Source organism: Triturus cristatus, chromosome 5_2 (genome assembly GCF_964204655.1).
Source record: "Triturus cristatus chromosome 5_2, aTriCri1.1, whole genome shotgun sequence".
NCBI lineage: Eukaryota > Metazoa > Chordata > Amphibia > Caudata > Salamandridae > Triturus > Triturus cristatus.
The window spans coordinates 449,203,983-449,229,716 of record NC_140588.1 but is presented as its reverse complement, the minus strand read 5'-3'; the positions used below and the strand labels follow the sequence as shown (position 1 = coordinate 449,229,716).

At 46.9% G+C, this 25,734-nt stretch overlaps 1 protein-coding gene across 1 annotated transcript in view; it reads left to right on the top strand.

Moving 5' to 3' along the window:
• Positions 1 to 25,734, top strand: part of PKD1L1 (polycystin 1 like 1, transient receptor potential channel interacting) — a 1,386,277-nt gene that overhangs the window by 60,897 nt on the left and 1,299,646 nt on the right. The window contains exon 2 of the mRNA XM_085607392.1: positions 24,820 to 24,943. Coding sequence (XP_085463518.1) covers positions 24,820 to 24,943 — 124 coding nt within the window. The remainder of the gene's footprint in view (positions 1 to 24,819; positions 24,944 to 25,734) is intronic.

The window sequence follows — 25,734 nt, the reverse complement described above, 5'->3', positions numbered from 1 at the left end:
GACTCTCGCAACTAGGATCGTACTTCTGGCACCACACGACACAGAGGGACCACACTGGGTATTCTCAGAACAAGTTTTATCAAACAGGTATCACTGCAAATATGTACAAGGTGAGCACGGGCTCAAGAGTCTCGGAAAGGTAGGGGGTAGCGGGACTGTCTCTGGTAACGGTTCAAAGGAGGGACGTACCCGGCGCACAGCTCACAATCCTCGAGCTGGGGGGTAGGTTGGTTGTCGTGGGGTCCGGCGGGACCGGTGGAGTCTGTGGAAGCCGCGAGTCACTCAGCGGGCTCAGGTACAAGTTCGGAGGTCTTACGATCTTCAGGGAGCCGCGAGTCACTCAGCAGGGCTCAGGTACAAGTTCGGAGGTCTTACGATCTTCAGGGAGCCGCGAGTCACTCATCAGGGCTCAGGTACAAGTTCGGAGGTCTTACGATCTTCAGGGAGCCGCGAGTCACTCAGCAGGGCTCAGGTACAAGTTCGGAGGTCTTACGATCTTCAGGGAGCCGCGAGTCACTCAGCAGGGCTCAGGTGAGTTCCAGTTCCAGGAGCCGCGACCACGTCAGCAGGCTCTCGTTGTTCCAGCGTCGAATCTGCCGGACAGCCCCAGAGCACCCCTTGTTATAGTTCGACCCCTCTTTGATGTCCGGAGTCTGTGCAGGCAGGGGTCTTGTCACCTGGGGGTCGCTTGTCGGGATTTCCTGCTATAGTCTTTTGATTCTTTCAGGGCCGGGTCGGGAGGAGTCCCAGACACCCAGCAGGCGTGGAGCCAGCCCTCAGGGAGGCCGGAGGGCCGATTGAAAAAACCCATCGTCCCGGGGGAGTTCAGAGGTGCGATAGAAACTGCTCCTCCCTCTCTCATCCCCTGGAAGCGGGATGTCCTCCAGCCGGAGTGGCGCCTCTATGCCCGGGTCGCGCTGGGGCCGGGCGGCCATCTTGGTGCATGAAGTGGGCACGCGGGCCCGGGGTGGCCGAAAGGGGAGAGGCCAGGGACGGGGATGTCCGGGTCGGTGCGTGTGTCCTGGTGGGGAGGTTCGGCGGGGCCGGGGGCTTGGGCTGTATGTACCAGGTTTCGGTGGTGCGGGGGCACGGAGGGCCATTCTACGAGGCCGGGTCCAACAAGGATGCATCACACAGCCGATGTAATGTGAGGTCCAGGCTGAAAATGTGTCGCACAGCATCTGTGCCGAGGATCTTCGAGGCTGCAGTTCAAGGTCCTGCATCATCGAGAAGGCCGTCAACACGAGGAGCTTGTGATGCAAAGTTATGCACCGGCTGGTTCAGAAGAAACTGCGTGTTTAGAGATGTGAAGTCATTGTCAAAGCTACCATCGAATAGGGCTGCAATGCGAGGACCTGTGTCTGGGATGTGCCATGCAGTGGTGGTTTCAAGAAGGCTGTGAGGGCAATGTGAAGTTCTTGCGCTGGGAGAATTCTCACAGCAGAGGCGATGTGTCAGTTATACTCTGGTTTGCGCGGCAGAGGAGATAAGTAGTTCCTGCTGGATTCTCAGATGGGTTGCCAGAATACCTTCAGGCCCACTTCTAAGGATCTAGAACTGGGGTGGCGCCACTTGGCAGGTTAGGACTCAGAGTTGCCGAGTCAAAGTGCTAGTTACAAGAGACTATCCTGTGGGGTCACTCTAGTTGTGGGTACAGGTTGCAGGTTCAGCCCTTCTCACATAGGCAAGAGGGCAGCAGGTCAGCGCAGCAAGAACAGTGACAGTCATTTCAGCAGCACAGCAGTCTTTCTTCCTGGCAAGGTCTTCCACAGGCCCACAAATGTACTGAGGTCCAATATTTATACCTGGTGTCTTTGTTGTGGGTGAACATTCTAAAGGATTTGTTTTGAAATGCTCAGGTTTCCCGCCCACCTCCTCTGCCCTGGCTGTAAACTAACTGCAAGGGGTATGCAATCCTTTGTGTGAAGGCAAGACACAGCCTCTTCAGGTGCAAGTAGGGCTGTGCCCAGCTCTGCCCTCCCATCCTGCCAGCGATGGCTCATCCAATCTTACCTAAAGTCTCTATTGTGTGTGGCTGGCTTGGAGGGATAAACATAGCCCAGCTGCCAGCTACACCCAGTCATGACACCCAGAGACAGGCTGCAAGCACTAAATGGCATATGTAGGAACATGGCAACTTTCTTGAACTTGAAGAGGAATACGTACGTGGACAGCCGATGCGGATTGCGGCTGTTATCTATCTATAACTTCATCTATATAGACTTCTGAATGTACCATTGATGATAAAACGAAGTCCTGGAATATTTGTCTTCTCGACGTTTTTGCCCAATATTATTGTTTTTTGCAGATTATGCAACTTATTTTCCAGCAGTTGTTCTGCTCAATCACTCTGGTTCTCGTACTTGGAGGTCTTGGATCTGCATTTCAGTGATCTTGTCCTGATGATGGTCTCATAGATTCACTCCAGAAGAGACAAACCTTGATGTCCTAACCCATTTTCCTTTTTGGGAGAATTTGATCTTATGTTTAGAACAGAGTCATTTTTATTTACTTTTAGTAATGGGTTTATGTGCATTGATGACCAGTGAAATCTAAGTGTTAATCTTTGTTGTGATCTGTTATCAATGCTCTTGGAGTATCTTATTTTTGATCACCCAAAGTTCAATCTTGTTTCTTTTAATATAATGAACTGAAAAATACACCCACTTGTATTGTATCATTCTTTTTCTTGAAAATATATATATATATATAAGCACATTTTTTTTTCATTTATTGTTGATGTCATTAATGGACATATATGAAGTAATTTATTTTATTTAAATATATCCCTGGTTCGCACCATTACCTGGCACTTATTTACCCAAGCACACATGGGTATTATATATATATAAATATATATACATAGACACACCCCCCACCAGGGTTATACTGCGCTGATTATCATAACCAAAACTACAGGTACCAGCATGCCATCAAAGACACACCTGTGAAACATTTTGTGCATGCATTTAAGTATCGTAGCAGCAGCTTCTTCTGTTTTCTGCACAGAATCCTCTGACGAAGAGGCCAGAAGGCCTTGAAATGCGTTAGGATGATGTGCTTACTAAATCAACTTAGGGCGGAGCAAGCATGGTGTGATTAACTTATGTCCCAGTGATGGTGAGTTCCCACAGCAGGGCAACTCTTTAAATCTTTGCATCATGAGTCGTGCCAAATCAAAAAATGTATACATGAATCTTTTGAATAGATTGATGGTCTGCTACAGCATTTAAAGATGATATTGTGTGCCATGACTGCAGTTATCCATCAAGGGTATCTGGCCAAGTTGAAACAACATTAATAGCATCCACAACTCTGGATCCATTGAGGAACTGAGGTAGCTAGGCAAGCGGCACTAAGGGAGGTGGGGAAAATGCATTGAAGAATATTTCTTGATTTCAATATAATTGCTGTCCTCTGGTCCAGCAGAGTGCAGAATAAATTTCTAAATTGCACATTTTGGAAGAGTATGATGGCATAGGGTAAATAATTGGGTCCAAATATATGTCAGATATGGAATTAAAATCTCCCCCGGTACAAAAGGGGGTGGTGATGGACGGCGCATCAGAACCAATCAAACACTCACACCCAGTCAACAGATCTGGGTTTGATCCATCACCATTCTTTAGCCCACTCTGCCACCCCAGTTCAGACATGGCCATATGCAAATCAGTCTGACCCTGTGCCTCATGGGAACAGTCCAGCCCGAACTGCCAAGCCATGTCTTCCCTGGACCGGAAACAAGCTTCCTAGGACCGGTTTCTGGCATAGCGTCAGACTGATTTGCATATGGCCATGTCTGAACTGGGGTGGCAGAGTGGGCTAAAGAACGGTGATGGATCAAACCCAGATCTGTTGACTGGGTGTGAGTGTTTGATTGGTTCTGATTCTCCATCCATCACCACCCCCTTTTGTACCGCTTTGTTCGCCATAAGTTGGCAGGGTATGCTCAGACGTGAGTCCCTTGCTCACTTTGCCACTGGATTCAAGCAAGCCTGGCTGAAGACGGCTGAAATGCCAGAAACTGGTCCTAGGGAGCTTGTTTCCGGTCCAGGGAAGACATGGCTTGGCAGTTCGGGCTGGACAGTTCCCATGAGGCACAGGGTCAGACTGATTTGCATATGGCCATGTCTGAACTGGGGTGGCAGAGTGGGCTAAAAAACGGTGATGGATCAAACCCAGATCTGTTGACTGGGTGTGAGTGTTTGATTGGTTCTGATGCTCCGTCCATCGCCACCCCCTTTTGTACCGCATTAAAATCTCCCCCTACATTCACGGGGTCAGTCAAATAAGGGGCCGGTTTCCCGGACAAATGAATTAAAAAGGGCCAGCTGCTCTGTCTTGGGTGCATATACTGCTCAAAACTACCTCTCTCCCATTAAGGCGGCCCGCAACTACTACAAATCTCCCTTCTGGGTCCACTAATTGCTGTGTAGGTTGAAAAGGGACCCCTGTTATAACCCAAATCGGCGTCCCCACGCAAAAGCCGAATAAGTTGTACAGTAGACCTGCCCTCTCCATCTGCGTTGCAGGGCTGAGCCTTCAGTGCGAGTAATATGTGTTTCTTGGAGTAAAGCAATTTGGACCCCTCTACGTACCAAATAAGCATGTACTTTATGGCGGCGCGTCATCGTGTGTATCCCTCTAACATTCCAGGAAACGCACTTCAATTCAAGTAAGCCCCCCATGGTGCAATCGTAGACGCAGTATCACATACCCTTTCCGAGTAGACAGACCCAGAACCCCAACTACCCCAAAGCAAACCTACCAACCTCCCCAACACCCCCACCCCGCAAGAACAGGTACTAAAATGCTAGTTCCCATCCAAACTAAAATCTAACCATATCCTCTAGTAGCTACAGAGGATCAAACAATAGGGAGGGCGGCCTCGAACCAAGGAAAGCGGATCAGCAGAACGGGCCTTGTGTTTTGCCATACCCCAATCAAGTGAGCCTCCCAGCTTGGGGCCCACAGCTCTGAGAGAGCCGTTGCATCCTGCCACCCAAACAATGTTGGATCTCTGCAAACAACACCTTACCTCCTGATCAGCTATGGAACTAATACCAAGAAAGGGGACGAAATAGAGCGGCGTTCACCCACCAATGTGGTCAGCAATGGAGGGATGTAATAGGGAACACATTCAAACTATCTCATCAGCCATCCCTGGTGTCACATGAGGCATTGCAACACTGTCCGTTCCAGTCCCATCAGTGTCTTTACCCAGCGATCCTTTCTCTGATTCCGTGTCCGCTATCGATGGGGACAACCATTCCTGGAACAGGTCTGATCTTGCCTGCAAAGCGGCCGTTATCTCCATCTCTGTCTGAGACGCTGATGGTCCCCTCAAACCAGTGCAGCGCCGTCGCACCCGTTTCGATCTACGAGGCCGTGGATCTTCAACTGTTGATTTCCCACGGCGCCCCGCCTCTTCAGTCCCAGCCCAATAAGATTGCAGCCAATCCCATGCCCTATCCGGGTTCTCACAGAAGTGCGTTTTCTCATCCAGGACTATTCTCAGGCGCGTGGGGAACATCAATGAGTACTGTAGACCCTCTTCACATAGCGCTTTCTTCACCGCCAAAAAAGAGGTCCGGCGGCGCTGCACTTCAAGGGTATAATCTGGAAACAAGGACACCTTGCCATTGTCCACCCTGTAGGGGCCTGAAGAGCGAGCCTTTTGCAATAAAAGATCCCTGTCCTTATAATGAAGCAGGCGAGCCACCACAGGTCTAGGAGGCCTGCCTGGTGCTAGCGGGCAAGCGGAACTCAATGCGCTCTTTCCAAGGTGTAAAATTGGGCCAGGCCCTTTGGTGCCACCTCTGTCCGCAGCCAGTCTTCTAGATATCCAATCATGTCAGCTCCTTCCACACCTTCCAGCAAGCCTACCACCCTTATGTTATTTCTGCGGTTGCAGCCTTCCATGTCTTCAGCCCTCCGCTCCAAGGTCTGGAGCCTATGTGTGATATCCCCCACCTGGGCTGCCAGCGCCTTTTGAGTCGGTTCTAGGGTCTCCAGAGTCCCTTCCGTTTGCTTTATTCGGTCAGCCAGCTTGGAATGTTCCGCTCTAAGAAGCCCCAGCCCAGCCGTCACATTTGCAATACCTTGGTGAAGGGCATCCCTTTTGTCCGTTATGACTTTCAAGATTTGGTCCACCTGTTGCTGCATCATGGCCTCGGGTTGCTGTTCAGGAGAACCTTGCTTCCCACTGTTCGATTGCAAGTCCTCAGTCTCCGGAGGGACTCCTCCTTGCTTTCCTCATGGTTTCCCCATGATCTCAGGACCACAGGGAGTCAATCCGGTCCCCACTCCCACCCGGGACAGTCCCACGCTTCAAATGTCTGCTTGTGGCGTGCAGATACCTGGTCTCGCATGGTCTGCAGCGGGGGGCTCTCCAATGAGTAATGGGCAACTGGGTTCTGTCACCCCCAGCTAATGTCCAGCAGCGCCCTATATTCCTCTCACTCCTACAGGATTGGGGCCTTGAATTTGCCAGTTACCCGCACAGGTGCCTCAAACTAGCGCGGCACAGTCGGGTATGTAGTAAGAGCGATAGTCCCCACAGTCAAAAGTCTGACCCCCCGCTCAGACTCCGGCCCAGCAGAGGCCCCTTACCTCCCAAGCAGTGTTGTAGCCGTCTGGGCTCTTACAATCGGGCTAAAGGATCACCACGGGGCTTCCACAGCCGCCTCTGCGTGTTTTAGGTCCACCTCCAGCTCATACCTGTGATGAACGGATCAGTTCTCTGCTTCCCCTATCCGCAAGGAGTCCCTCTTTATGTTAGGTCCACATGAGGTGCGGTCTGACGTCGCCCAACGAGATCGTGCTCAGTAATGACCCCTGTCATGGCGTACACAAAATGGCGTCTGGTGTCGCCTAGTTTGATCAGGCCAGGGAGTCCCACCAACCACTGAACTCCAGCACTGGCACCAGCTCCTTGCGATGTGGCAATGCATCACCCCAGGCAGCGGGGTATCCGCAGGAGCAGCAGTCCGGCGCCCTCTGTTCCCTCCAGCGCTTCAGAGATACAGACGGGTTTTAACTTTCCCTGCTAGTCCCAGCACTAGTGTAAGAGCAGTGTAAGAGCAGGGCCATCGGCTCCTCAGACGTCCCCGCAGTTGGCCGAGCGCCGCGATTGGCACCATCTTGTGGGGTTCGGGCCGGTCTTGCAGCCTCCCACGGCCTTCCAGCCCGATATCAGTTTGTCTCGCTGCCGCAGTCCCCACTCTGCACAGTCCCCGCAAGCCCCCCAGGGCACCAGGATCGGGTGTGGTTTGGCCTGTCTTCTTCCGACAAGGCTGGATTTCACCCCGATCCCACCGTGGCTCACCCAAGATGGTGGTCAGCACCACAGAGGCAAGTCTGACCAGGGGTAGGCGCAACCCTCCGTTGTGAGGGCCGCCGCAAAGTCCACACTCCGTCCAACTCTCAAGGAGAGAACACCAATGTCCACCAGCCATTACGGCTCCCTCCTCACTTCTCAGCAGTATGGCGGTGTGCCACCCCAACCAGCGAACTTCCTCCAGCAGGGGCAATCCAGTGTCCTCCGCTTTTCTCAGTTCCTCGAGGGCTTCCCCGGTATTGCGGGCAGGCTTTTATCCGTCCCGCAGGAGCTTCTGGATCGCAAGGCCACAAGTCCAGCAGTATGCTATCGCCGTCACAGGCTCCGGATTGCTGCGATGGTCGCCATCTTGAAAAGGTCGGGCCGATCTTGTCTCCTCTCTCGGCCGTCGCCGCTTGGATCCTGCCTGGTGCGGTGTTACACAGCTGGTGGGTTCCAGAACCCTTTGAGGCCAGATCCTGATGTTTAGTACCGGCGCAATGGCTCTCTACTCAGGATAATCGGTGGGGTCGGCGCGGAGCTCCGAGCTAACGCGACCGTCTCCATCTGCTCCGTAGCCACGCCTCTAGTAATCTCATTCCTTGTCAGGGTTAACCACTGAAGTCACTAAATCAACCTGAGCTTAACGCACTGGTAGCTATGGCACATAGAAGACAGGTTTTAACTTGGAGGCAATGTGTAATGTATTAATACAGTACTAAAACACTAATTACGTCAAAATGCAAAACATTAAAAATCCCAAAGCTAATCAGAAACATAGAGTAAAATTAAATAAACCAAAGGACTACCAGATGACAAATCCAATAAGGGGAACTGGAAATATGTATTTTTAAAGTTTTAAGTAGACATAGCTCCAGGGAGCACAAAGTGCCAATGGTGATCAATGGTTACAATAGAACAGGATCTAGGCACAATTTGATGAAGACTGTGTTAGAGTGCAGGTCAGATACACTAACCTGGTTCGTCCTGGTCAAAGATTTTTCCTTCAGTCTCTTAAGACCCAATCCACGACAAGAGTACACTTCTAAAGCCCCCAGGACATCAAAGGAGGCATTCAGAGACTCACAGGGTGGCAGGCAGAGGCCACTAGAAGAGTCCAGTCCAGGTTCAGTTGCCATTGGTCAGTTGCAAGAAAAAGCCTCTTGTAGCTTTAACAGGAGGTCATCTTTATGACCCTTAGAGGCCACTTCTTTGACCTGGGTACCATAGAGAGAGCAGGCCCAGACCTCAAGGGCACTTCTTGGGATGCAGACCACAAGTTCAGACCTCTTTTGATTTTCCTCAGATCTGGGAGTGTTCTGAAGTGGGTGCCTGAAGTTCACACATTTATGCCCGGCAGAACCTAGTTGGTGGGAGTGACAGGGACTCCCTAACCAATAGGGCAAAGGTTCCTGGGGCTAACCCTATCCACATTGGACTTTTTCAAGATGAACTAAGTCTTCGGCCACGCTAGACTTGGTCTTTGAAGCCTGGGTGTGTATGTGAGCAGAATACTATGGTTTCTCAGTGTCCTCCCACAAATAACACCAAAATCCAGTTTAATGCAGTTCCTATACCCACAACATCCTCGAAGACGGAAGTCTGGTATAACAAAACTGGGCTTTCAGCAACCAGACAGTGGATACACAACACATTGTTTTGGCATTCAGTTTACCTCCTTTGAATTGCATACCAAATGTTATATTTAAATCTAGCAGGCCTGGCAAACAGACTGTGACACTGTAATGTCAAACGAGGTCCACTGTGATTGGGGCATGACTGGCTGAGAAGACAACAGACGTGTCATCCAGCGTTTGTCTGTGACAGAGGAGGCCTCTTTGAAGTGCTTCCTAAGTGTCGTATGAAAAGCCCCAGCACATGTGTCAAGTAGGATGATGTCATTGATGGAGGACTTCACACTTTAATGTCAAAAATGATTCTCCCTGCCCTGCCTTTGCTTATTCTGTCAGGTTCAGAGGGGTCCTCTCTACCTATTCAGGTCAGCCTATTGTTTTGCTCCTGGCAGAAAGTTCACACCACATTCATGTGTATTTAAATGTTAACTACTGTCTGGCCGATGTGGGAGACAAAATGCAGATATACATTTTTGTAAGTTACATTTCCGTAATGAATGTCACTTCACCAATTAATTGAATTATTTAAATATGTTTCTAGCTAGTTCAATTTCTGAGATACAGGATTAGTATTTATTATGGAATCCCTTTGGAACAACCAAACCTGCTGCAGTAAAAATAACTTTGAGGTAATTTTTACTATAAGGACATCTTTAACAAACTTTTACATGCCCTACCTTTAAATATCATGCACCCTTCTTTTATGGATAGTGAGAAATACCCATGGGTGACTTATAGATATTCAAAAGTAGGTATTAGGTCTTTTAAAATGAGTTATTAGCAGCTAAGACCTGAACAGCCAGACTACTGGTGGCAGACTTGAGGTCAGGTTTACATTGTGAATGTAGTGGATGTGATCCAGCGCGAAACCGGGGAAAAAGAAGGCAAATTTACAACTTATCCTTCCTGCGTCGCAGACCCGACGTCACACTAGCTCATTCACACACGCAGTCATTGGTGGGGCCCATAACACCAACACTCACACGTCTCCACTCACAAGTCTGCACACAGGAGGGAGGGTAATTAAGCGCTGGACATGTGGGGGAGTACCTTATTACCTATAGGGAAGAAAAGTTATTTTACAGAATATACATTAGCATCACCCCCTATAGGATCCTAACCTTAAACATCAAGGCACCATTTGGTCGACGGACCAATTAGTTGGACTGGTTGATGGTGATTTAGAACCAGCTAAAACACATTTAAGCCTCGGAATCCTCTAATCTCTTCATTGAAAAACCACAAACTCGTAATTTCTGTTAATCAATTATTTGTTTATCTAAAGGTTGTTTGCAATCAATATTAGCATTTTGGTCAATCAAAGTTTAGAATTTTGTTCAATCAGCACAAATCGCATGACATTTATATTTACCTATTCTTGCTATCGGGATTTTTCCTAATTCATTTGGCTCTGCAGAACCGAATTTAGCCGTTTAATTGTCCCAATAAAGCAGGCCAAAGCTCAAAGTCCGAAAGTTCTTTGCTCAGCACGTTACAGTTCCAAAGATCTCCAAAGGACCAAGAATCGTGCAAGCATCTGTTGTCGCCTGTGGGGTCGATAGGGGTGTGCAGTCATCGAAACTGCAGAATGCCAGCCCCTCCTTATTCTACTACCCTTTTTATAATGAAATTCGGGATAACATGAAACATTCTTAGAGTAAGGAAGCATATGATTGGTCAATTTGATGAATTTTGTAATATCGGCCGATTTTCACATCAGTCTGGTTTCTCATGGATTTTGCTGGTTCACTTCCTCTGTCCATGTCGTCCTTATGCAACATTGTAAAGTTTTGCTTGTATGTCTCGATTGTTCATTTAGACCAGATTTTACTGACTGAAGTTTGGCAGTCCCCCATGTTCCTATCCTTGACCAGGAACACTGTGCTTCAAACTTGAGGTTGCCTGGAGGTCTACGGAGCCATCCGAGTCTGCGCAGTAGACATCGCGCTCACGAGACGGTGGCCACTTCTGAACTCCATTTTGGACGCCATGTTTTGGTAGGCCCAAATGCCAACTTAAGCGAAACAAACACAAAAGAGTAATTAATACACAGAAATGAAGATTCAAATGTTAAACCTTCACTAATCCCTTTATATATTAGTATTTTCCTAGCTTTTAGTGACATTTAAAGCAATAAAACACTCTTCGGTCCAAAACGGGAACGTAAACGTCACAAAAGCGACATAAATCATGCGATATCCTATTACCACACGTACTACTATTAATATGCGTACATATTTTAGTTATTAGTAATTCTGCCATGCAAATAGCAATAAATCCCACGTGTAATTGGTGTTTAATAAAGGTGCAAATAGTTGATTAATATAACACAGCAAACAGTTAATTCAAATTATATTAGTCGGTTAAGTGTTTAGTACTTTCATGCAAAATAGAGGAGGTATACAAAATTTTGCTTTACCTGCTGCATCAGATGCCTGCTAGGGTCGACCTTGTGCAGACTCCTAGTGCTCCTGTTACGTATCCCCAGAAAAACAACTGTTTACCTAGGCACCACCATTTCTTTTTCTTCTTTTCATCAACACGTTGTGTGACGTCCATACTCTGTGGCACTCACTACACTACCTGTGTAGAGCTAGCACAAGCAACCTACTGGAAAATAAAGACTGTCTTCTCTGTCCCCGTGCTTTCACCTTAGTGAGGAACCTACAACTGCAGGTGGACATGTCTTTCTACGTTTAGTTTGTCCTTTTTTTCTCCTATATGTCTTGTGCTGAAGGTTGGTTTGTCTGGTGTGTAATTTGACAGGTGTACTTCTGTCTTGGATTTCTGCTGATTGGTTTGGTACGAGCGAGTCGATCTCCAAATACGAACGTTATCTTTGGTGTTAAAGTGCACTTTCCTTTAATATGCAACCCCAAGGTTGGCAATTCCACACAAACTCCCACAAAAGCACAGTTATTTCTGTTGCTTTGTCCACGACTCGGAACTTTCATACCTCACTGAGGCTTTGCTTTTGGAAGGTGTGCGCAGAGACCGTTTCCCCTGGCACCTGCATACCTCTGCTGCAAAACAGACCTTCAGTGATGGTCTTGAGAACATGATATGCTTGTGGCTCTCAGGGCCATGTCTACCTGAGATGTTGTTTTCTGGCTGCATTGATTGATGGGGACATGAGCAGTTCATCTTGGTTCAAGATGGCTTTGCAAGCCGGGAGGCCATTCTTACTGTAGTGTGGCATCACAAGCTTAGCATTAACCTGTTGTTTATTAACCTTTAATTATCTTATTTTCAAAGAATGCCCTGATCCAGATCTGGGTGGTTAAACAGCGTTTCGTAGAGATTCAGATAACCATGTGGAGGATGCAGCCTGTTTCCATGACACTAGAAACGTTCTTTGTCATCAAACCACAAACATAAGTGTGACTATGACAGGCACGTGCTATGTCTGGAAGGGCATGGTGGAGGAGAGGACTGTTCTTGCATACTCTGGCGCAGGAGGGGTTGAGAATCAACAGCCCGTTTCAATGCTGTGCCTAATGACAACAGCCTGTTTGCACGCAGAATGGCTCTGATTAGTTTTAGTGCTGTAAAAAGCCCATCGTCGCCCGAATATTTAAGTATTTGATAGGTGGGTGTTCAGATTAGGAATACACAAGCCCTTTCTCATCCCAAACTAAAAGGCAGAGATATAGCATGTAGCGTGGCGTTGTACCATAGACCGAATTTGGACCATAGACAGCATTTGGACCCTTGATCCGTAAGCATTCCACATTCTCCAATGAATTCTAAATTATAAACCCGATTTCTATAAGAATTTGAGAAAAAAAAGAACCTCTGCGGGCGTCGCGTGGGTGCAGTTTATCCTTCTAGGTATAGATGAGTTGGTGTTGGTAATTCAGTTTTTTTTATTTTTATAACGTATCCCTAACATTGGCTCTCCACGATATTAAGAACCTATACTACCAGGCCTGGACTTTACTTGACAAGCTAATCCCTAGGCTCCTGTCACGTAGAATATTGCAACTCGACAGGCATTCAAATTGGCAAGTAAAGAAAAAAAGAACTATCTGCTCGGAGAAATCAACTAGTTCTTTGTGCCTTCATGGCATGCAACTTTCTTATTTTTTCTTATGACATGCCATAAAGGCATGAAGTTAAGAATTTGACACCGTGTGTTTCGATTTGTGATGTATACAAATTGTAGGAGAAAATGACCTGGCATCGGTTTCTTTTTTGTTATTAATACATTGTACGCGGAATGGAACAAAGGGTGCTGTACATTTAAAAATGAATGTAAACTTTGAAAACGAGAATGAAATGTTCATGGATAGAATCAATGATTCATTGATCTCTTATTTGATTGCTTTAAGACTTTTCAAGGAAATGTGTTAATTTGTATTGTCTGTTGGTTGCTTGAGTTGTATATTATAAAGAGTTTTGTAAGAAAAAAAACAATTTAAATGTTCAAGAAAATATTTCACTGCACTTTGGCGGATTAATCGCCAACTGGTTTGAACACGGATTTTACCACCTTAGCTAAATGTAATATACCTCTACCTCCTCTGGTAATGGAACCACCACAATTGTGGCATGTAAGGGAAAATTTGTATTCACTTACTAGTGGCACCGTAGCTGACTATCTACTCTTTCCTTACCCTTAGAATGGCCTTGCCAGTAATCAAACCAAATAGCTTCAATCAGGGATTTATAGAGCGCACTACTCACCCGTAAGGGTCTCAAGGCGCTGAGGGGGTGGGTTTGGGCAGCTCTGAGGTCATGCGAAGAGCCAGGTCTTAAGGTCCTTTCAAAGACTTGCTGTGTAGGTCTTCATCTGATGCTGAAGAGGAGTTCGTTCCAGGTCTTGGCTGCGATGTAGGAGAAGGATCTGCCGCCTTTTCTGTCTTTGTGGATGCGGGGGATTTCGGTATGCGCTAGGTCGGCGGAGTGGAGGTTTCTCTTGGGGACGTGGAAGGAGATTCTTTTGTTGAGGTATTGGGGTCTGTGTTGTGGAGGGCTTTGTAGGCCGAGGACCCAGTGGAGGTTGCGGAGGTGCTGAGTAATGTGGTCGTGTCTAGATATGCTGAGGACGAGTCTGGCTGCGGCGTTCTGGACGGTGTTAAGTCTGCAAAGGAGTGATTTGTTGATTGCGGCGTAGATAGCACTTCCGTTCTGCAGCCTGCTGGTGATGAGTGCCTGGGTGACGGTGGTCTTGGAGTCAGAGGGGATCAATTTTGAGGTCTTGCGGAGTATGCTGAGGGTGTTGAAGTATATGGAGGACACAGCGTTGATCTGTCAGTTCATGGTGGGTGAGGAGTCAAGTATAATGCCGAGGTTGCAGTCGTGGTCTATGGGGGTGGGATGGTTTCCGAGGGCGGGGTGCCACAAGGTGTCGTCCCACGCGGCGGGCTAGGTCAGAGGATGAGGACTTCTATTTTCTCCGAGTTGAGCTTCAGGTAGCTGCTGCTCACCAGGATGCGACTTCCTTCATTCCTTCCTGGTGATGTTGGGTTCCTTGGTGAGGAAGAGGATGATCTGGGTGTTGTCGGCATAGTATACTATGCCGAGTCCCTGTTTTCTGACAATGGTTGCGAGGGAGGCCATGTAGATGTTGAAGAGCGTGGGGCTGAGGGAAGATCCTTGGGGTACTCCACATCTGATCTCTGTGGGTTCGGAGAGGAAGGGCAGGAGGCTTATTCTTTGTGTTCTGCCAAAGAGGTAGGAGCGAATCCAGCCTAAGGCAGTTCCCTGTATGCCGGCGTTTTGGAGTCTGGCGGCTAGTGTGCGGTGGGAGACGGTGTCGAAGGCTGCTGAGAGGTCTAGTAGAATGAGGGCTGCGGTGTGGCCTTGATCCCGGAGGGCGAGGATGTCATCAGGGGTGGCTAAGGGGGCCGCCTTGGTGTTGTGGTTGCTGAGGGTTCCGGATTGAGATGAGTCGAGGACATTGTTTGTTTCTATAAAGTGCGTTATCTGGGTGTTGACGATTTTCTCGATGACTGACGGCAGAGAGGAGGAGAGTGGTGGGCCTGTAGTTCTTGAGGGCCATCGGGTATGCGGAAGGCTTCTTGAGGAGGGGTTCAACTTTGGCTAATCCAGTCATTGGGGAACGAGCCTGTTTCAACGGCGCAGTTGATTGTCCATCATAGTTCTGGTGCAATGGCGGCTGCCCTGTGGAAGATGTGCGGTGGGCAGGGGTCAATGGGTGCTCCGGAGTGGATGCTCCTCATAGTCTTTGCAGTGTCTTCTGTGGTGACAGGGGTCCAGGTGATGAGTGTCGGCTGGGTGGCGTAGCTGGTGTTGGGTCGGTGCCTTGGTCTTGATCGTCGAATTTGTCGTAGAGTGTCCTGATCTTGTGATGGAAGAAGGAGCGGAGTTTGTTCCAGAGGTCCTGGGAGGGAGGGAATTCAGTGGTATTGCTGTGGGGTCTTGTGAATTCTTGTATGATGGTGAAGAGTTCCTTTGAGTTTTGGGAATTGGAGATGATTCTGTCCTGAATTAAGTTTCTCTTCGTTGATCTGATGAGTTGGTAGTGTGCCGTGGTGGTTGCCCTGTAGACTGAGCATGCTTCCGGGATTTTGCTGTTTCTCCATGCTATCTCCAGTCATCGGCACAAGTGCTTAGATTCTCGGAGGTCCGTGGTGAACCAGGTGGCTTTCGTGATGTCATCTGTCGGCGTTCTGGAGGGGGGCGAGAGTGTTTGCGCAGTTGGCGATCCATTGGTGGAGGTTGTTGGCTGCAGTGTTGGCGTCTGTCATGGTAGGGGGATGAGTGCAGCTGAGGGTGGAGGCGAGGTGCTCTTCGATGATCCTGCTCCAGTATCTGCATGGGATGTGTGGCGTAGGCTTTTGTGCGGTGGGTTTCGAGAAGTGGACGCAGTGGTGGTCCTTCCAGAGAGGTTCCGTGGTGTGACTGAAGCAAATGTTTCCTCCAGCGCAGATTGGGTCGAGAGTGTGTCCCGCCGTGTGGGTAGGGGTGGAGATGAGTTGCCTCAGTCCAATGTTGGCGAGGTTCTCTAGGAGGGCGGTGGAGTTTGGGTCGCTGGCATTGTCTAGGTGGAAATTCAGCTCTCCGACCAGTACGTAGTCTGTGGAGACGAGGGCTTGGGGCACAATGTAGTCTGCAAAGGTGTTGGTGAATGGGGAGTGGGGTCCGGGTGGTCTGTAGATGAGTGTTCCACGCGGTGTCGTTCTGGGGTTGGGCTGGATCTGGAAGTGGATGTGTCCCATGGGTGGCGAGGCGTTGGTCGAGATGGAGGTTGTCAGTTAGAGGGAGCTTTTGTGGACAATGGCGAGACCTCCTCCTGGGTGGTTGGGGGTGGTCTTTCCTCAGGATCTTGTATCCGTCAGTGATGGTGGTTGCAATGTTGGGAGCAGAGTTGGCGTAGGTCCAGGTCTCTGTGAGGAAGGCAACGTCGGGAGAGCGGGTGTTGAGGAGGTCCCAAACTTCTACTGCATGTCAGTGCACGGAGCATATGTTGAGGATGCAGCTCAGGGGTTTGGGTGCACTGGCGTCTGGTGGGTTGGAGGTAGCTGTCTGGGTCCGGAGGTGGGTGAAGGTGCGGTGGCAGTGTCGGCAGGAGAACAGACCTTGGGAGTTGCTTGGCGTCGAGAGCCAGCAGTTGTTGCATCCAGGGTTGAGTGCGTGGAGAGTGCTGGAGTCATAGCAGCGGGGGTCGGAGGACCAGGGTCCCTGGCGCTTGTCGCATTTAGGCCTTTGGGGACTGTGTCAAATGAGGAAGCTGGGTACGGCCAACGTGAGGGAGAGACAAACCTAAAAGGCTGTTGCATTGTGGGGTGAGAGAGAACCATGCATAAAAAAATTTGTATTGCTCAGCAAGCACCTGCCCAATTTGGGTAGTGCCACCACATCAACCTAACATTATGCAGTCTCTCATGCTACAACTCTGGGGAGGGCACCCAGGCGCTAGCACTGTACATGAAGGAACCACTGGACGGAGGAGGGGGGTTGGGGGGTACAGTCCAGTTACAGCCACACATTCCACTGCTACGAACAGCACATGGCTGTGGGTGAGCATGTCCTTGTAAGGGAAGAAACCCTGGAATTTCCTGTTGGTAATATTTCTAAAATTTTGCATTTAGAACACACTATGTAGTAAAGTTAGTCAGGACAAACCAGTCAGACAGGATTTAGGGTTCGCACGAAAAAACGTAACTTCAGTCACACGTTTCTTTTGCATGTGGGCAAAGTAGGAGGTGGTGTACGCTTACGGCAGGGGGAAAAAAAAAACAAGAGGTGCATATGCGCTCCCGGGGCCCGAGGCTTCACATACGGGAGTCCTTGAAGTGCCAATGACCATCTGTGGGGGGCCGTGCTGGTACAATAAAAGGTGAGAAATAGTGAAACATGAAAGCGGGTGCCATGGGGTGGAGACCAGGTCTGGAAAAAGCGCAGCCGGGAAAGTTAAAGCCACGCGCAGTCTTGTGGAGGTGGGGTGGAGGCAAGGTCTAATGAAACCTGACCCAAAACAGATGGCCCCTGCGCGCCGCTGCTGGCTCCCGAGAGCAAAACGCTCTGGGAGTAAACATTTCACGAAAAGCTGGGACATCCACATACCCTTAGCCAATTGCGTGCTAAAGCCAGACGCAAAGGCCAATAGCGTGTGAGCACCACATGCACAAGCTTGTAGGAGCTTGTGGAAAAGCTGAAGTGATTCCAAGATGCCGATTTCCTAGAGCAGCGCATGCGCGCTGCGCTAGGCTCGACGTAAAAAAAGGAACAGGAAAAAGGCTGACAAAAACTGAGCAGGCCAGCAGAAGAGCAGGCTCTTCCACCGGACCACCAGGAATAAGGCGCAGGCAGGAGCCTGCGGGTGGAGCAGGGACTCCAACACCTTCCTGGGAACCAGTAAGGCGCTGGGGGCAGTGCCTTAACAACGGATCTGCTTGAGGGGAGAGCAGTTTCCCTGACCAGGAGGTCAGAGGTCTTGCTCCTTAGCTTAAGTGCCCTGGCTGGCCAATCTTCCACTAACTTGGGGAAACTGAAGATCAAGATGACTAATTTGGTAAATGTTGTAGCCCACAAAAAAAGGACAGAATTGAAGTTTTTAATTCTGAGCAAGGCTATTTTCACTGCTGCTACTCAGATACCTAGGACGCGCTAATACATTTACCAATCCAATTAAATTGTGCAACATTTGTCAAATTCAATTGGAACGGAGGTGCAGACTGAGTGTTACTCTCACTTGGGTTTTGCTGGCCGAAATTATGTATTTTTTAATTATTTTTTTTCCCCCGGTTCTTTTGTAGCCCAATATGCTTCAAATCTTCTGTTAGTGTCAGACTTCCTATGGCGACTAGTTTGCAGAATGTCCTGCTTATTTTCAGAAAAGAATCATTCCTGTCTGGTTCACCTGACAGGATGTAACATTTTCCAACTGCCAATTAGAGGAAACCCTATTCATGCAATACCAAAACACCCACAGTACCGCAAGTCCTGATGAAGACCCTGATTACGGCCAGAATAGAGGGTCAAAACACATATACCTTGCAAGGAGGGAGGTAAACTATGATTGGAGAGAACGCCCACATGCAATCATGTGGAAACCCCTGAGTAGTTCAGCCCTGTTCCCTTTTTGAAGGTTGCCTGGGTAATAAAGGTTATCAGAACACACAAGTACAAAGAATAACATAATCTGAATAATACACATGCCCTGACAAAAACGTTTGAAGTGACTACTTTGTCCAACCATGGCCCTCCTTGATCTGATTCAGATGATTGTTTTTACATTTTAAATTTCTACTTCACTGTGTATCTACCCATAGCACTGGCAATGAGCTGCTCTCACAAGTATAATAATGCCAAGGCTGCGTAGCCCTGAATCCACCTCGGGCCTCTTTAATCCTCTGCCGAGCACTGCCTGCCCATGAGTTTCACTCTTGCAGGGTCCTGCTTTCTCCCTTGGTGAAGTCTTTTTTCTGTTTTCTTCTTTCGCATTTGTGTTTTTCCCCGCTCTTGCTCTTGGAAAAAGGCTGATGGGGGGGGAAATAAGTGCTGGTCCTCAATTGTGAGTGAAGTTGGGCACCACGGGCTCAAATTAGGCACTGTTTATACAAAAAACACATCTTTACTTTTGAAGGTCTATTTCTACGTCTGGGATGGCACACAGTTTTTCCTCACGCATACTTGCAATGATAAGAATATTTTTTTCAAAATTGACTCATTTTTCTAATTTCTAAATTTAGTACCACATTTTGTTATAAAAATGTAAAATTAATAAATATATTTAAAAAATGTTCTTAAAATATTATACAAGGTGGTTTTTATTTTATCAGTGTCTACTTTTACCAGCTATCTCGAGATTTGATTGCCAATCACCCGTATTGAGTCTAGAAACGTATATCGTACAATTACAGGACCTACAATGGAGCCAAGTGGCTATACACGACACTCGCTTTTGAAAAATTGTGGCTATTTATTATTGTGGAGGACAGGACTCAGGCCTGGACTGTGTTACAGATGTTTTGCCCTTGTATGGGTGTGTACCAAACCATTTCTTGAAATATAATGATAGGACTGTCGTGGACCATTTAAATCTTTGTGTAAATCAGATAAAACATGTTTTCATGTTAAGATTTTAAAATTACGTTGCTTTGATTTTGAAATTGATTTTTTGATTGGGAAATCCCTGTGAGTTAGTTTAATGACTTGTAAAATGGTTTGCAATTAACCATAGAACGCATATTTAATAACCTGTAAACAGGACAGTTGTTGCAGTCACACGAGGCAGCTGTGAAAGGGTGTACAGTGTATGTGACATGAAGCAGAAAAGTCACTATCGGGATTCATGTCAAGTAATTATCCAATGTCTAGCATTCTGATTACCTTCTTGTACTCCTCATACATCCAAGAGGTTTAAGGTACTAGTGGGAGGTTGAATAACATGGTTACATAGAAGATGTTTATGCACATTTTGGACCCGCACACTCATTCGTGTATGTAAGAATGATCATAACTTGGGGATTTTTTTGCAGGTGATATCACATAAACGCTGAACAACCTGACCTCAAAAAAATCATCACCGATATAGCAGCACACATGGTTTGTATTATATGCCTGCACAGTATACCTCACCCTAGCCTTTCTGAAACCGCCTGGTACTGGATTATTTCTTTACCTTAAGTTATAAATTGTGATAAGTTAATATAGAGTGTGTAAAAATGATTATCGCGCTATTTGATAGTAATTCCCCAATTGGGAGAAGTGGTGGCTCTGCGTGTTCCTTGCCATGTTTCGTTGGTCATCTGTTGCAAATAAACCTTATTTTCTTTCAAATTTTGTTCATGATGAAAACTGCTGACATGGTCTACAGAATTTGTCATGGCTTGAGACTTCTCTCCTCTCATCACCTTCTAGCATCTCCTGTTGCCTTCTTAATGCATCATATTCACCTTTTCAAATGTGTGTTAGTTAATATAACAATCCTGCAAACTCTTCAGTGGCTATCTGTAGCTAGACAGACAACGTTAAAGGGACTTTGCGTTGTCCATAGAGCCTCATATGGAAAAGGACGTTTATATCTACAAATTAAATGTAAGTACCGCTACCCCAGGCTGTCAATAAGAAATCCACAGAAGGGTCTGCGTGCTCTATACAAGCTGCAGCGCTATGGAATTAATTGCCAGCCATGATTTGAAGCATCCAGTAGCATACCGTCACACCAAGTGCTGTGTCCATTAACATGATTACAGCACTGGGATAGACAGCCAGAGGCTGTCAGGAACTACACACTGTAAGAAGCTCTTGTCGAGCGTTTATTTGGCATAGTTTTTAATCTTTTTAAAATATTTTTTTACGTTTTTGTGATAGATTGCACCCTTTATTTGATCTCACTACTCTCCTACCTCATTTCCCATGTCCGCCTGAGCACCTCGCCGATTGTTGCGGAGGGAAGTGGGTGTTTTCCTCCCATAATCTCCACTTCCTGTGGGCTCCACTCTGTGTGGTGGGGTTAGCACTCTAGTCTTTTCCAGCCCAGCCTACTTAAGACCATGCTGGGCCGGACGCACAGCGGATAGACGGCCAGAGGTTGTTAGGAACTACATTCTGTAAGACACTCTTGTCGATCGTTTATTTGGTATAGTTTATCTTTTTAAAATAATTTTTTAACATTTTGTGATAGATTGCACTGTTTATTTGATCTCACTACTCTCCTACCTCACTTCTCTGGTCCACTGCGGCACCTCGCCGATTGTTGCGGAGGGAAGTTGGCATTTTCCTCCCATCATCTCCTGTGGGCTCCACACTCTGTGTGGTGGGGTTAGCACTCCAGTCTTTTCTGGCCCAGCCTACTTAAGACCATGCTGGGCCGGACGCACGGCAGGTGCGCCGCCGGCGTGCCAAAGGCGAGCCCGTCTGCACCTGTCTGCGCCTGGACTGCGCCTTGCACCAGGACCCCTGGTTGTTTTGTAAGGGACACTACTAAGCCTCTCACTTACTCCAAAGACTAGCTTCTTGAGCTACGGAGCCGTGGAGAATTCCATTGCCACACTAGAAACCTGAAAGCTGGTTCATTCAATCAGTTGCCTATCTGACTTACTTGTAATTTTCAGCTTCCTCCTGCTAAAACTTGCCATATCCCCGCCAAAGATCTCTCTTTCCCCCCTCTATTCCCCTGGAGAATACCTTCTCGGGCTATCTCATTAATGCTAGATCCCTAATTAAACACAAAGTAGAGTTTTGTGACTTTGTCTCCTTTCAAAGGCCAGACTGAGTTTTATTACCGAGACTGGGCCAGGGATTGCTCCGGCCCTGACTTGGTCGATGCAATCCCACAGGGATATGTATTATCACGATTTGACAGGGTATGGAGAATTGGTGGGGTTAGGCATTCTATTTAAGTATTCCTATACCTGCTACATTGAGCCTCTTAACTACATCCTCTGATCCCTACCAAGCGATATCTTTTTCCTTAAAAATACTTTCTCAGAAATCTTTGCTGAAATTTTAACCTGTCGTCCCCCTGGGACAACATAATCTTTTACTCGGGATTTCACTAATCTCATAGAACCCTACTGGGTGAAACTTAAACTGACGCTCCTGGGGGATTTGAATTTTCACTTGGATAAGTCCTTATGTACAGACTCTCAGACTCTTATAGAAACTATGGCATGCTATGGCTTACCACAGTTGGGAAAAACCTCCGCTCATGAGGCGGGACACATCTTGGATGGCATTTTCTCGAATGACTCCCGTCTCATGCTAATGGAGCCACTTCAACTCCCCTGGTCAGATCAGTATGCTGTTCCTTTTTCTCTCGTGATTTCTTTACTGCACAAATCCTTGAACAAGGGGAATTGAAAGGTATTTAAAAGGAATTACAGCCATATTAATAAGGAAGTTGTCCTTAAAACCCTCAGTAATCTTCACTGGACCAATCATTCAGATACCAATTTGGCATCTACAGAGTTCTCCAACTGGCTGTTGACAGCTTTTGCTTCCCTTACCCCCCTTAAAGAGTACTATGCAGGCAGAAAAAAGCCCACCGCCCCATGGTTTTCAGAAAGTCTAAAGAAGCTTAGACAATCCTGCCGCCATCAAGAAAGGATCTCGCACCCACATCTCGACCCGATTTAAATAGACCATCATAAATAGAAATTAGTGGAATACAAATCTGCTATTAAAGAAGAAAAATCATTATTTTACTCTCGAATGACAGAATCTCTCAGATCCTCTAGGGAACTATTCAGTGTAATTAACTCTCTCTCTCTTCTCCTTCTGTCTCTGCTTACACTGACAGCTCGCAGGATCTTTGCGACAAGATGGCTAAATATTTCCTTTCGATATTTCAGAAATATATTCCTCCTTGGAAAATCCCAATCTAGAGCTGACCAGTACAGTTCTAACTACTAGTTCTGTTTTCCTCAACTCTTCCATACTCAGAGGGGGAAGCAAAACTATCTGCCTTCCCTTCCTTGTCCCAAGAGCATACAGATCGTCTCCTTGGGGTAATCACTTCTGGATTCCTCTGGAATCCTGCCCCTTGAAGATCATGAAATTAGGAAGGCAGATGATTGTCCCTCACCCAACCTCCACGCTCAATGCAGCTATCTCATCGGGGCAGTACCCTCACACTTGGAAAACAGCGGTTGTCAAACCTTTATTAAAAAAAAGCTACACTGGATCCCTCTGAACTAAAAAAACTATCGGCCTATAACTTTGCTACCAGTCCCTGCAAAGATCTTGGAGAAGCATCTAAACTCCCATCTTAGCTCCTATTTGAAGCAACATCATTTGCTTGATGGCTCCCAGAATGGGTTTAGGAGGGGCCATTGCCCAGATACTGCTCTAACCCCTGCAGTAAGTAACATTCACATTCAAGTAGATGCTGGGTACACCGCTCTATTAATTCTCCTAGACCTAACCGCAGCCTTTGATACCATCTCACCTACGAGGCTGGTTGGCTGTCTCAAAGAAATTGGGGTCACAGGCTCCGCTCTGGTGCTTCTGTCCTTATTTCTCACTGATAGGTCACAAATAGTAAAACTGGATCAATTCTACTCCGACGCCACTCACACCTTCTGCGGAGTCCCACAAGGTTCCTCATTGAGCCCAACCTTATTCAACATCTATGTCGCCCCTTTGGCCAAGGTTATTAGATCTTTTGGGCTGGAGGCTCTGTCCTATGCGGATGACACACAAAATATTGTGTCAATCACCAATAGCATTGAGGCGTCCACTGCAAATTTTAAAAGCTGCATGCAGGCTTTGGCCTCCTGCATGGTAGACAACTACTTATGACTCAGTGGTGACGAGAGAAGTCTTGATTTTTGGTAGTTAACAATCTATATGGTCCCACTCTTGGTGGCCTGAAATGCTCGGCTCGTGCCCCTGTCCAGCTCCAGCCGCAAAGAATCTTGGTGTCATAGTTGATAGCTCTCTTTCTTTTGACCCCTAGATCATCAGAACGGTTTCCACCTGTTTTGGCATCATCAGGATCCTTAGGAAGATCTTTCCATGATTTTTCTTTTCCTCTCGAAAGCAGGCAGATGTTGCCCTGGTACTGTTCAGATTGGATTATTGTAATGCCCTTTACCTGGACATCAATAAGGGATCCATCCATAAATTGCAGCTTGTACAGAATGCAGCGGGTAGACTTGTGCTGGATCTTCCTAAATTCCACCTAGTTTCGGCATCTATTCGTAAGCTGCACTGGCTTCCTTTAGAAACGAGAATTTTGTTCAAGACCCTTTGCCTTGTCCATAAGGCTCTAAATAATTCGGGCTCTAAAGGCATTAAAAGGCTCTTTCAATGGTATGTTCCTACCAAACAACTACGGTCTGCGAGCAAAAACTGTCTGGTAGTTCCCAGGTTCAGGAGAGACAGGTCGTGGGGAAGAGCTTTTTCTGTTGCTGCCTCTAAGCTTTGGAATTCTCTCCCGCTATCGATCTCTGGGAAAGACTCTCACCTTCTGTTCCATAAGGCCCTAATAACATGACTCTTCACTCTTTAACTGTTAGACTCCTTTCTGTGCTTCCTACGACGGCCGCCTCTATCCGCAGCACTTTGACGCCTTTGGGCAAAGTTTGCACTCTATAAGACTAATATTCATTCATTCATTCAATAAACTTTGGTAATCACACACACCTTGAAACCACTTATCACACTAGCTCATAAGCAAAGATGAGACCCTTCTAACCACACACCAATCAGTGTAGCATGCTGCCGATGTGGCTAGTCACTTCGTGCCACACAATGGGATAGTAAGCACTATACAATTGTATAATACAATAAAATTACTCTTTTGTAAAGATGGATTGTAATTATACCTGGTACACTGTTGTCTTTTACACCATATTAAGCGGTTTACCACGTGCTTTATGAATGCTACAGACGGAGCAGTGAAACAATTCGTTTTTTTACAAAAAATAAGTTAAGCACTTTTTGTTTTAGGAGTTGACTGGTACATGGGCTGCTACAGTGTGGATCTTCTGGAAGTATCTGAGCTTGGATATCACACTTCAGATGGACACGCATTAGCTCTTTCCTCATGCTCCAAATTTTGCCTTCAGAAAGGGTAATGTATTACTTAATCGATTACCAATTTAGTAAATTCTTGTATTGCCAATTTCTTTGCAATCCTTTTACATCATTTAGAATTTGTCTTTGCGCTAGCTAATTCATATATTGTAAGACAATTGGTCAAAATAGATTGAAAGCAGATAACCAACCATTACAAAATAACAGACCTACAGGGGTAAATGGATGAAGACTGAGGGGAGGAGAGCATTCAAAATGAAAGAAGTAGCTGTCTGCTACTATCGTATAACGAGACAACTACATATAATACTTTTAATGAAGTATATAGTTGGGGTCTTTGAATGTGATCATATTGAAGCACACCATCTAACTTCCAGAACGGTCTAGTCGGGGAAACCTCTTGTAGCACACCAAATAATGAGTATAGATAAAAAGCAACAAAGGCCTCCAGTTTTAACAATCAGTCTAGAACTCTCGGTTCTGTAAGTCTGCTCCCCATCTGGGAACCCAAGGCGAGCTGATCGAACAGTATTTATTTTTTTCCTCTCATTTGATGCAATTTTCATGGCTTGACATGAGAGATGGTTTTGAATTTCAGTATTTTATTCGTGGGGACAAGGGGCGTAACAGGGTCAAGTGAATGAGTCTTGAACTCTTACTCCCTCTGTATCATCTGCCTGTTTGGACTTTTAGGTTTAACCACTACTCTTTTTCAAATGACATGGACTTGGTAAAGCTAAGAAGAATTTGTATGTGCGACTGGTTACCAATCAGAAACTTCTTTACATCTTTTATTAACTTGTGCAGCATCATTAAAAATGGAGCTAT